This window comes from Mustela putorius, unplaced genomic scaffold, assembly GCF_011764305.1.
Source record: "Mustela putorius furo isolate JIRA1106 unplaced genomic scaffold, ASM1176430v1.1 tig00000835_pilon_pilon_pilon, whole genome shotgun sequence".
NCBI classification, from domain to species: domain Eukaryota; kingdom Metazoa; phylum Chordata; class Mammalia; order Carnivora; family Mustelidae; genus Mustela; species Mustela putorius.
Genome location: NW_025421492.1, coordinates 8,301,787 through 8,314,313, shown reverse-complemented (window position 1 = coordinate 8,314,313; position 12,527 = coordinate 8,301,787). Strand labels below are relative to the sequence as shown.

General features: G+C 56.5%; 2 protein-coding genes across 10 annotated transcripts in view; one reads left to right on the top strand and one right to left on the bottom strand.

The window, feature by feature from the left end:
- Nucleotides 1-7,297, bottom strand: part of ATP9B (ATPase phospholipid transporting 9B (putative)) — a 223,525-nt gene extending 216,228 nt beyond the window's left edge. For 6 of the 9 annotated variants that reach the window (XR_006608195.1, XR_006608194.1, XM_045085251.1 and 3 more), the window contains exon 1: nucleotides 6,123-6,314. Coding sequence is in view for 6 of the 9 variants with exons in the window: in XM_045085251.1 (XP_044941186.1) it covers nucleotides 6,123-6,238 (116 nt within the window). In the remaining 3 variants the exon portion in view is untranslated. Of the gene's footprint in view, nucleotides 1-6,122; nucleotides 6,316-7,184 lie in introns of those variants that run through there. The other 3 variants (XM_045085252.1, XM_045085253.1, XM_045085258.1) reach the window with 2 other exon arrangements.
- LOC101672862 (collagen alpha-1(I) chain-like) lies at nucleotides 6,237-12,303 on the top strand. The gene is made up of 2 exons (XM_045085294.1): nucleotides 6,237-7,431; nucleotides 11,057-12,303. The coding sequence occupies exon 1, from the start codon at nucleotides 6,237-6,239 to the stop codon at nucleotides 7,380-7,382; it is 1,146 nt and encodes a 381-aa protein (XP_044941229.1). The 3' UTR covers nucleotides 7,383-7,431; nucleotides 11,057-12,303.
- Nucleotides 12,304-12,527: the final 224 nt, after the last annotated feature.

Below are 12,527 nucleotides of genomic sequence, written 5' to 3'. Positions count from 1 at the left end.
ACATCAGATTTCTCATCAGAAGTCACGGAGTCCAGAAGAAGGAACGTAACATTTCCCAAGTGCTAAAGCAGAAAAAGGAGAGTCGAGCACAGGTTGTACCGTATCCGGTGAACTCACCCTTCAGGAACAAAGGTGAAATGAGGCGGCCTAAGATGAAAGAAAACGAAGGGAATGTGCTTTCAGCGGACCTACACGAAACGAGCAGCAAGGAAGTCAGAACAGTAAGAAATCCAGGAACTTCAGGAACACAAACAGTGAAAACATGGGTCCATATAACCGGCGTTTCTTCTCCTTTCGAGTTTTCTAGCTTACGTCCGAGAGACAGCAAAAATTACCACTGGCTGACGTGGAACTGCAGTCACAGGTAAGGGGAATACGTACTTTTCCACATGAAGTAAAATATTTATGTAATCATACAAGGTACTTACTTTACCCATAGGGGCGAGTAAAGGGATGCAAAGAGATACGGATTCTTCACTTTACTAACACTGGTAAAACAGCAACCCCAGAACACTGCGATGAGTCCCATACGTATAATGGAATACTAGAACTAGCGGTGGGGCGCCTGGGTGGCTCAGTGGTTAAAGCCTCTGCCTTCAGCTCGGGTCATGGTCCCGGGGTTCTGGGATCGAGCCCCGCATCGGGCTCTCCCTCAGCAGGGAGCCTGCTTCCCTTCCTTTCTCTCTGCCTGCCTCCCTGCCTACTTGTGATCTCTCTCTCTGTCAAATGAATAAATAAAAATCTTTAAAAAAATAAAAATACTAGAACTAGCAGTAAATAACATCTATACAAAGAGATACAGTGGAAAAACACCATACGTAAATCAAAATGGAATCCTAAAGATGCTCAAGTAACCCACAGAAAAACCGGAAGAAGAACACAAAGAAACAACACAGCAATCGAAAAGGAAAATGACAGCTATAAGCCCTAACTCGTCAATCATCACACGGAACGTGAGTGATCTAAGTCCGTCAGTCCTAAGGCAGAGACAGGCGCGTAGATGCAAAACGCAACCCGACTGGATGCTGACTACGAGGAACTCCCCTCACACACAAGAGGCTGCAAGTAGACGGTCGGAAGATGACACGCCAGGCCAACAACACTCACCAGAAGAAAGCATGAGTGGCTGAATTAATGTCAGAAAAAGTAAAGCCCAGAGCAAAAATACTAGAGACAGATGGGCATTAGATAATAGTAAAGAGCTTTGGTCGGTCAAAACAGAGCAAGCCCAACTCCGTCTGCACCAAATGACAGACGGACAAACAGTAAAGTGGAAGTGGATAAAATCAAGAGCAAACACAGACCAATGCACAATTACAGGTCGAGTCGTCAACCACCCGCCCTCCGTGACCAAGAGAATGGCTAGACCGTGAACCGGCCGAGACAGCCCACACGAGCTAATCAACATTTCAGCACATTTCACCCCAGGACAGCACAATCCATTTTCTTTTGGGCCCTGAAATTCTTACCATTATGCCGCATTCTTGGTCACCAAACAAACCACCAAAATCAAATGAAATAACGCGAAGCATGTTCTTTAACCACAAAGAAATCTTGCTAGAAATTAGTGACAGCAAAGTAACAGCAAATTTTCCATACACACTCCTGAGTAACCCACGAGACAAAGGGGAAGTCTCAAAGTAAAACGAAATGCCAAAAGTCTGTGGGACACATGTAAATCGGTGCCCAGAGGAAAATTTACAGCACAAAATGCTTACATTAAAAAAAGAGGAGGAGGGGCGCCTGGGTGGCTCAGTGGGTTAAAGCCTCTGCCTTCAGCTCAGGTCATGGTCTCAGGGTCCTGGGATCGAGTCCCACATCAGGCTCTCTGGGCGGGGAGCCTGCTTCCTCCTCTCTCTCTCTGTCTGCTTCTCTGCCTCTTTGTGATCTCTGTCTGTCAAATAAATAAATAAAATCTTAAAAAAAAAAAAAAGAGGAAAAGTCTCCAATCAATAATCTAAACTCCCACCATAAGAAACAAGAATGAAAAGACAAAAATAAACCTAAATAGCAAACAAAAAGAAGGAAAAAATAAAACCGAAAGAAAACTACAGAAAAAATAAGAAAAATAAAAGATGGCTCTTTGGGGGAAAAAAAAAATCAATCCTCTAGTGAGACTAAGCAACAAAACAATGAAGGCACAAACCACCACCATCTGAAGGTAACAACATCCAAAAGGTAGTGAGAGACTGCCACGAACTCTATGCACATAAATACAGCAACTTTCCTGAAAGGACCAATCCCTCAACTGGCACAATCACAACTCACCCAAAATGAAACAGCTCATTTGAGTAGCCTAGTTAACTATTAAAGAAACTGAGTCTGTAAACTGAAACACCCAAAAAGGAAATCTCTAGGTCCACATGGTTTCACTGGAAAATTCTACCAAACACTTAAAGAAGTTAACAGCGACTCTATTTGATGTCTTCCGGGAAGCAGGAGAGAAGGGAACACTTTCCAGGCCATCGCATGAGGCCAGGTATGGGGGTAAAATCTGACAGTCACCGCTCTTCTATTCATGGAAGAGAAACATTTAGCCAAGTGCAGCCCTGCTCTGCGGGGAACAGGGGTCCGCAGGAGCCAGCAGGGGCATCTAATTCCATCCTGGGTGGGGTTGAGATAATGGAAGGTTTCAAAAGAAAAGCAATTCTAGATGTTGACAGAGCCACTGAAACATGGAGATTCTAAACGCCAGGAGAAACAGCTAGAAGAATCCAAAGGAAGTGCCTCTAGGGTGAGATGCTAGGGTACGGACAGAGGAATGAGCAGAGCACAGAGCCACAGTGTCTTCTCCTAAGCCTTTTACCCTATGTTACCACGATCAAAGACAACCAAACGTCACAAAATAATGTAAAAGCACAACTTCCAGTCCAGATCCAACTCCCCCTGCACCTCTTACCTAAGTCCAACTCTAAGCTTGCAAACAAAGCAAGAGCCAAGGAATGTAGAGCTCTGGAAGGTGGTAAGGCAGCAGTTAAGAGGAAGAGGGTTGGCTGGCTTAGGACCGAGGACGGGAGAAATTACTCAGTAGCAGGACATCCTACATGCCCTCACTCAACAGAAGGAAGGAGAGATGTCTGGCATTCCCCAACTCCCAACCTAGCAAGAAAAGGCAGCCCAGAAGAATCATTCCTCCCCTGGAGGGTACAAGCGTCCACCACCACCAGCAAGACAGATCAACACGTGCTGTGGGAAATGGCGTCCTTCCCCACGGACCGAAGACTCCCCTGGGCTGTCACGGGACACTGCTGCCTCTGGGCAGCACCAGTCAGGGGAACCCTGCCACAAAAAGAGGTTAGAAGCCTCAGAAAGCTGCTGTGTCTCCATGAGCCTGAGACGCCCATCTCTCACCAGGAGGGAAACCAGGTAGCACCAGCAAGCACAGCACCACTTCAGAGGTGGCCAGTCCAGTTAACCGTTTCTGTTTAGGGCCTGAACTCCCCTCCTGTGCCACCAGAGCCCAGAGCAGCAGGAGGAACCAGCAAGAGGAATCGGAATGGCCACCATGGGGCGGAGACTCCTCCCCTAACCAGACACATGCAACAGCCAGGCACGTGCACAGCGGATACAACCACCACCACCCCCCACCCAACAGCGTCTTCATCACGTGGGCTGACCATTCCTCCTCTTACCGAGACACGGGCCTCGTCCTCTCAGCAGCAGAAGCAGAGATGAGGGAGAGTCGCTGTACCCCACAGCAACCAAGCACACCAAAAATCAGAGCACAAAGTTAAACTGTCACGGGACTCACAGCCCACAGGCGGAGGCCAGGACCTACAGGCTAAGCCTAAACACAGTGCTCAGCTGCTGAATGAAGAGCTACAACCAGAACCCACATTCTGCACAAGGAAGAGACAAAACGTCCAGGATAAAATAAAAAATCCAGTCCTACCCAGAACAGAAGACTCACAGTGTGAGTCGCACCAAACCTCAGATTCACTCCGATACTGGAATTACCGGACGATCGTTTTACGCAGCGAACATACACATGCTTCAACAGCCGATCACAAATCCTCTGAAAACAAAGAGAACTTACACAACTGACAACGATGAGCCGATCCGCTGCTGCAGGAGGCCAACAGAAGACTGAAGATGACAAAGGGCAGAATTAGGCAACCCGACAACACATCAGGACAACTCACACAGTCTTGTGACATGGCAAAGGAAACCAGGGCGGGGGGAGCCCACGGGAATGACGGAAGACCAACAACACAGCCAACACTCGTGTCACCGCAGTCCCCGCAGGAGAGAGACCACGGCGGAGACCGGAGTCCTTGAAGCAACTCCCTAACTCTGGTGAAACCGACCCGCAGGGACTAAACCGACTCCAACCGAGATAAGCCGAAAGACATGCACAGCAAGACACCCAATCGGGTCTGTGAAGATGAAGACACATGCAACCGGGAAGGCTGTCAGGAAAGGGCACCGGGCCCGCGCGGACACACGCCGGCCGGGCGCGCAGCCCCCAGTCCAAAGACCGTCCCCCCGGGGCTCCGGAGCCACCGCGCCATCCCGCAGGAAGGACGGGAACGCAGACACTCTGAGGAGGAAGGAATTCCACGACCGGCCCCAGAAAGCGCCTCAATACCAAGCACTGGAGAAGAGCCGCGGGGCACCGGCCGCGAAGCCGAGTCCGGATCCGCACGGCGCGCGCGGGGCTTCGCGCGGAGGCTCGGCGCGCGGTCTGCGGCCCCGGCGGGAAGACGCTCGGGGCCAGGGCGCCAGCAGGTGTCCACGCCGCGCTCCCCGACGGCGACGGCGACAGCGCCGCGGCCCGCGCCCTGCGACAGGGACCGGAGACGCCGCCGCGAACACGGCCGCAGAGTGTGACGAGGGACGAGAGTCGGGAGCGGACGCGCGAACAAACGCAGCCACAGCGGCCGCGGCAGAGGGCCGGGACCCGCGGGCGCCCCGGGCGACACCCGCGTGCGACAGACCCACGACGAGCGCGAGTCAGCCGGAGGCCAGCGGAGCCGAACAGCGGCCGTGGCAGAGCGCGGGGCAGTGAGGGCCGCCGGCCCCGGAGGACGCGGCGATCCCGACGGCCCCCGGCACGCGCGGGGCGGCGGGGCGAACCTCCTGTGCGACGACGGGCGGGGTCCCCGGAACGGGGTCCCCAGCGCCCCCCGAACGACCGACACAAGCACTGCCACGGGTGACACGACGGAGGAGACGGACGTGGCCCTCGGCGCCGAGCACGACGCGCAGACCCCGCAGCAGGTTCCCGGCAGCCCGTCGCCACCCGCTAGAACGACGGCGCTCGAAGCCCGGCTCAGGTCGCCGGGGTCGAACCGCGGGCCGGCAAGAGAGCCGAGGTCCGTCCCGCGTCGGGGCCACAGCCTCTCCTGTAGGGGCAGGGGCCGCGGTGACCGGAGGGCCGGACGCGGCGACGGCCGGACACGGACCACGCGGCTCCGCGGGCGCAGCGCGTGCAGCGTCGGGGGCGCCCGTCGGCTCCCGGACCTCGGGCGGCAGGTCGAGCCCCGCCTGGGGCGCCGCGCTCAGCGGGGAGTCGGCTGCAGGCCCGCCCCGCGCCCGCCCCGCCCCGCGCCCGCCCCGCGCTGTCCCGCGCGGCTCCGAGAAGTTCGGTGCCTCCGCGGGGGCTCGGGGCGGCACGTCGGGTCCGCGCGGGGCGGCACGTCGTCTTCCTCGAAGTCTGTTCCCCGCAAACCTGCGTCCTTTCAGCCGCAAGCAAGGCGGGCGCGAGCGGGGGCCCCGCCGCACCGCCCCGCGAGCGCACGTCGGGTCAGCGCGCACGCCCCGCCGGCCCCGGGACCCGGCGAATCCGCCGCAGCCGCGCTTCCCCGCCCGCTCGGGGTCCGCGTCCGCGCGCTCACGGCGCCCCGGACCGTCGCGGGGCCCGGGCGGCGGCGGGGTGTGCGGGGGGCGCCCCGCACCGCCCGCCCGGCCCGACAGCGCGCCGCAGCGTCCCCCGCAGCCCCGGCCGAGTGCGGGCGACCCCCGCAGCCCCGGCCGACGCGGCGCCCGCAGCGGCTCCCCGCGAGGACAGGCCGGCGTCGGGAGCGCGGCCGCGGCCTGCGGGCGGGGACGGACGCGCCGGCGGGGCTGCGGGGCCCCGGGGTCAGGGCGCCGCGGACGGAGGGACGTGGGCGCGTCCTCACCTGCCGGGCCGCTCGGCCCCGGGCCCGGGCCCCGCCACGCTGTAGTAGGCCGCGCGCCTGCGGTTGGCCGCGGCCGCCGCGCCGCGCACCGGGCACAGAGGGATCTGGTCCGCCATGTTCCGGCCGCCCCGCTCCGACGCCGCAGAGGGCCGCCGCGCGCTCCGGCCCGCCCCCAGCGCGTCGGGGCCCGATGGCGTCACGGCGCGGCGCAGCCTGATGACGACCGCGGGCGGCGAGGGTAGCGCGCGGAAGGCGGCGGCGTTCCGAGGCTCCGCCCCACCGCGCGCCCGGGCCGGGTGGCGTCACCGCGCGGCGTGCGCACGCGCAGCGCTGTGTCCCGGCGGCGGCGTCCCCGGGCGCGTGCGCGTGCGGCGGAGGCCGGACCGTCCCGGGCGCGCGGAGGCTGTGCGGGGCCGCGCCTGCGGACGGACGCTCGCGGGAGGGGCCTCCGAGGAGCCGCCGGCGTCGGGCGCGCCCAGCCCGGTCCGCGCCGGCTCGTGCGCTGATTCCGGCCCGCGCTCCGCGGAGGCCCCTCCCGCGCCGCCGGCCTGCGCCCGCCCGGTCGCCCGCCCCCCGCTGACTCCGCGACGGGCGCGTCCGTCTGTCCCGCGGGCAGCCGGCCTCGAGCGCGTGCCGGGGCTGCCCTGGACACCCGCCCGCCCGGGTCCGCGGGCCCCGTTCCCGGCTCCGAGACGCCCGGCGTGCGGGCTCCCGCCGGCCGCTCTGGCGTCCTCGGCGCGGCCCGGCGGCTGCTCGGAGGCGCCTGCACCGCGGGGTCCCCGCTGCACCGCGGGGTCGCCGCTCCGGACGGCGCGGCCCGGAGAGCCCCAGGGGCGCCCCTGGTCCCGGGCAGCGGCCGCAGGGCGCACGGGCCTCTCCCGCACCCGCAGCCCGCCCTCCCGGGCGCCCCACCGGCTTCCCGGCCCCCTTCGGGCGAGCGAGGGCGCCGGGTCGCTGCAGGCCCGCGAGGGCAGGACGCGCTGGCCCGACGCGCCGCGCTTCCTCTTCGCCCCGATGGAACCGACCTTCCCCCACCCTAACCCTGCGGCGAGGGGCCGTGACCTCAAGGCCTCCCTGGCGGCCAGTGAGCGAGGAGAGCTTCGCGGAGTGCGTCGCGGGGCGGTTCCCGGGGCCGAGGACGGGTTTCGGGGTGTGGGGCCGTCTTCTCCCCGGGCCTCGCTCGCGTCCCCCGTTCCGACTTCGCCCCCGTCTGCGTCGCGCCTGACACGTTTCCAAGGGGAAGAAATGTGCCCGTTTTGAGGTCGCCCGTTTCTCAGCGCTGGATTCCTCCAGACGTCTCGGAATCGAGGTTCGCCCTCCCTGTCAGTCGCACTGCCCCTGCGGCCCAGAACGGGGTCCCCTGGGGCATGTCAAGGCTTTCGGTACCAGGGATGGCCCGTCAGATGCAGGGTCGGCCCGCCCTGGGGTTCTCCTGGGCCTGCAGGTCGGGCCTCTGTCCTCCAGCTCCTAAGCCCCCACCCCGTGCGAAGCGCTAGGCCGCCACCGGCAACAGGATTTCCGCAGCGGCGGGGTTTTTAGCTTCCGAGTGGACTCCATGTGGGGCAGCCTTACCCGGGCCCGGCCGAGTGCATTGCCCACTCCCACCGCCAACCTCCTGCCTCAGGACCCAGCCCACGGGACCCAGTCTCACCTCTCTTTCTGGTCCTGTCACTGTGGGGTCTTCAGGCACTGCTGTGTCTTTTGTTCCCTATGTCCATAGCTTACAAATCCATTATGACTATGTGACGCAGTGTGTGCAACATAAACTAACAGATTCTAGACTCCTCTTGACTAAATATTTTCATGAATTACTTTCTCAATGCAAAAACTTACTTACTGGGACGCCTGGGTGGCTCAGATGGTTGAGCCTTCAGCTCGGGCATGATGCCAGGGTCCTGGGGTAGAGCCAGGTGGAGCTCCCTGCGCAGTGGGGAGCCTGCTTCTCCCTCTCCCTCTGCTTGCTGCTCCCCTTGCTTGTGCTCTCTCTCTAATAAATAAATCTTTTAAAAAAATAAATGAAAAAGATAAAAACATTTAAAAAAAAGTTAATATTCTTAAGTAATTGCTCCAACTTTCTGGTTCCCATTTGTTACTTTTGCTGCTTTTTATGTGGTTTGAAAGAGGCCACTTTGTGGAGACCACAATCAAAGGACACAGGGACCTCCTATTTGCAGGAGGAACGTGTGGCCACTCGTTCTCTTCCGCAGACTCTCTGCTGTCTGTGACTTGGGCCACCGTGGGACACGTGCAGATGTCAGCTGAAGTTGTGGGCAGATCCTGGCAGGAGCTGGGTGGCCCTCTGTGCTGCTCAGGTGGACAGCTCAGCTGAGAGACTGTTTACAGATGTGTGGGTAGGAAGAAAGCCAAAGCAGTTCACGGGGCTCCTGCTGACAGGTCTACGGAAAACCCCGAGCTCCTCCGGGCTCCGAGGGACGGGAAGGGAAGGAGCACTACTGGAAGCAGGCGGAGCCCAGGAGCCAGACCACCCCCCAACCCGGAGGCACGGAGGCTACAGAGCAGGGGGCAGCACACTGCTCACAGGTAGAATCTTCTTTCGCCTGTTTGTTTAGCTAGAGCCACACTGTTCTACCCACGGATTACCTATGTGGGCTTCCCGGCTGCAGCCGTGAAGTTGGGGAGGCCTTACAAAGGGCACATGCCGCAAAGCCTGTGTGGCCCTTTACAGGGAAGGCTTGCCGACCCGTCACAGGGGCGCATGGCCTTGCTAACACCTGGGGACGGGAGGGAGCGGGCACTGACAGCACAGGTATGGTGGGTTTCTATGGGGACAGCACTTCCCTAGAGCAGTCCCCGAAGGAAGGCGTAATCAGAAGTTAATGGAGGGCGTGGAGTGACCGAGATACTTGATCGATCTTTAGGAAGGCATGGAAGGACTTTAAAAAAAAAAAAAAAAGCACGGGTAGGGAAAGAGCGAACAAATAAGATGATGGAGTTCCACCGGTCTGTGTGCTTTGAGTGTAAGGAGACCGAGTGCGCCAAGGAGGAGTCACGTCAGACCAGACGACAAAGGAAATCCAAATACAAGCCTGAGGTCTAAGAGGCCTCCCACGGAGAAGCAGAAAGTGGCAGGGACAGACGATCTAGACCACGCGATCACTGGCCGTGGTCACGCATCTGGGAGTGTCCCTCACCTCGGCAGACACGGACCCAGAGACACAGCATCGGTACACAGCTGCCCTGGGTCACAGCCAGAGCTCGAACCCAGGCTCCAAAGGCCATGTGTAGCTTCTAGACCAGAGCTGCCGGGTGAGCTTGGAAGAGAATGCTGACCGCCCGAGCTTGAACTCCCGGCGGAAGCAGGCTGGCGTGTCATTTCTTCTCATGCAAGGGCACAGGCCACCCGAGGAGAATGCCATTCAGCCGACTGTGCACTGTTTAGTAGAATCCCCACCTTTGTGAAATTACTTGCAAGCATGAAGGTTTTTGCTAGTAGAGAAGCAAATAGTTTCCGTCCAGAAGAAAATAGAACATGATGGGGCATAGTGTATTGTCCTCGGGATATCAACCACTTTTGTGTCTAAATCAGCACCTGAGCCCAACGTCGGTGATTTCTAGGTCCTGAAAAACTCTGAGGCCGTCTTAAGGTCTTACTCATTGTATTTTCCTCCATAAGTTTGTACTTGACTCATAAGTTTGTAAAATTTTGGCACAAACACATGTATCCACATGAGACTTACTTGACCTCTTCAAAAATTACACTTTAGCTCTTCCTGTTCCCCACCGTGGCACAGGATCTAGATGAAAAGGAGAACCACACGTGAGACCATCACGTCCACAAGCTCTGCCTCCACGCTCATGTGGAGGACAATAGAGAAGGACTGAGCCAGGCTGCAGGCCAGACCCTGTGTCCTCCAGAGGTAGATAGGCCATCAGACCCTTGGCAGAAAAATGAAAAGATTGTCTGCTGGCCCAGGGCAAAAGAAACCTGGAGAAAGTCCTAAAGGTGCAGGAGTATGAGTTAAGAAAAAAATAACTTCTCTGATGCTGGAAACTTTGGCTTTGGGATCCAGGAGCACACCGATCTGGGGGCAAATGTGACCCAGGCACTGGTAGGTGCGTCCTGGAGTCCGTGGTGCTACATGTGCCTGTTTCTGCATCGCAGGCAGGAAGCCCGGACCCGCAGCACCACGGGGGCCAAACACAGACTCAGCAAAGAGGCCACGTGCTGGTCCCAGCAGGTGTGTGATGGGATCAACTGCCCTGGCAGATAAATTCCCATTTCTATCCAGAGGACCAATAAAAACTTCTCAGTGAAATGTTTTTTGAAAAAGGGTACTTGAACAAAAAGAAAGATTTTCGAATGTCAAAGAAGAGCTTCATTATTTTTTAAATAGTTGACAGTGGATATCATATCATATCATGGAATTCAAATGTCATTCAGTACATTTTAAAAAGTGATGTCACTGGGGTGGCTCAGTCCACAGAGTGTCTGACTCTTGATTTCAGCTCAGGTCGTGGTCCTGAGCCCCACATCCGGCTCTGCTCAGTGCAGAGCCTGCTTGAGATTCTCTCTCCGCTCAGCTCTTCCCCTGCTCGTCGTGCAACTAAACAAATAAAACCTTCTACAAAAAGGTGATGTCACAGTTCCATTTTTAAAACTAAATGGAACAGGCTAAAAATGGGACATTTCTAACTATTCCCAGTTTCAGTGTAACTATTCCCAGTTAGAGGAACAACATTTAGCTATCCGTACAATCCGAGTGAAGGCATCCATCCTTTCCCAAAGTTCTTTTGGGGGTGGGGGGGGGTCACTGTGCACAAAAGTTTGAAGACTGCTATTGCAAGGCACAATAGTTTTAGAAAAAGTGCCATGAAAGATGAGTCTTGTGAAACGCGGTCTTTGAGTGCGTCACGAGGGGCCCGTTTTAGCGCGCGTTATGTCCTACTGATGCTTTCTTTGTTTTGTTCTCCAGGGCTCTGCTCCACGCGTGTCCTCCTCTCGCAGTAGCTGTGGCGTCAAGGCATGAAGCTTTCGGCAGGTACCTTCACTCTCACCCTCTCTACCCCGCGTCCAAGTTCACAACATCTCAACACAGAGCGAGGTACGAGACTTCCAACACCACGTGTCACCCCTTGAAAGGCTAACTACCCTCGTGACGTGTGACGCCTGGATCTGTCATAAAGGGAGGAAAATGTAACTGTAACACAATAAGGTTTCGTTCATCTTACCACGCGGTGCACTCACGTTAATCACAGCAAGCTCTTAATTTAAAAACCTGTATTTTGTGCAGAATTCGTTCCAGTATTTCATTTGCTGAAAGAAGAATTTTGAGTCGACCATAAAATGTGTGTACATGAGCATGTGTGCCAGTGTGCAAATGGGTGTGTGCACACATGGCCCTCCCAGGGCACGCACGACTCCAGCTGCACCCTGGCGGCCCACGCCCCTGCCACTGAGCTCTGTCTGGTACAGGATCAGCTGCGGTGCGTGGGGACAGATGTGCCTAGAAGAGTCCTGGTTTTCCTTAAACCACGCATTCAATTACTATTCTAATGAACCATAGACACTTCAACTATTCCATCAAAATGGGGGAAATGTAATGAAGAGCTTCTCACAGAGAGTTTCAAAGGATTGCCTAAGAAATAAATGGACCCCTAGTCAATGCTTCAGAGTCCCATTCGGGTCACTTGGGGTACGGGGTCCATTCAGCTGTCCTATATCAACAGCTGTGTGCCCAACAAGGCCTGTCCACCTGGAACATTAACACTGGTGAACCTCTTCCAGACACAATGCCATAGTCTCGGTGACACACATGGGAACTCCAGAAGAAACACATTCTTGTCTCCTCCTTGTCTCTGCCATGTCAGGCACATGAAGCTAATTCCTTAAATTCTTTTTTTTTTTTAAGATTTTATTTATTTATTTGACAGACAGAGATCACAGTAGGCAGAGAGGCAGGCAGAGAGAGAGGAAGAAGCAGGCTCCCCGCTGAGCACAGGGCCCAATGCAGGGCTCGATCCCAGGACCCTGGGATCATGACCTGAGCCGAAGACAGAGAATTTAACCCATGGAGCCATTCAGGCGCCCCATAATTCCTTAAATTCTTAATGAGAAGTTACCCACAGAGAGTACCCTTATCGCAAACTGGGCAGCCCACCAGTATTGTGTAGAATATTTTCTTTTTTAATTTATTTTCAATAAAATGTTTTTGTCACTGCAGTAGAGTGAACACACAATGTTCCGTTAGTTTCAGGTGTGCAGCACAGTGATTCAACACCCCTATACATGACTTACTTTTACCATGAAATGCTAATTACAATATTATTATTGATGGCACTCCCTCTGCTTTACTCTTTATCCCTGTGACTTATTTATTTGACCCCTGGAAGTTTGGACTCTTGATCCGCCCCCCATCACCCCTGCTGGCAGCCCTGCTTTGTTCT

Excerpts from the sequence above, each read along its gene's own strand:
- LOC101672862 (XM_045085294.1), top strand. The coding sequence starts at position 6,237 with ATGTTCCGGCCGCCCCGCTCCGACGCCGCAGAGGGCCGCCGCGCGCTC.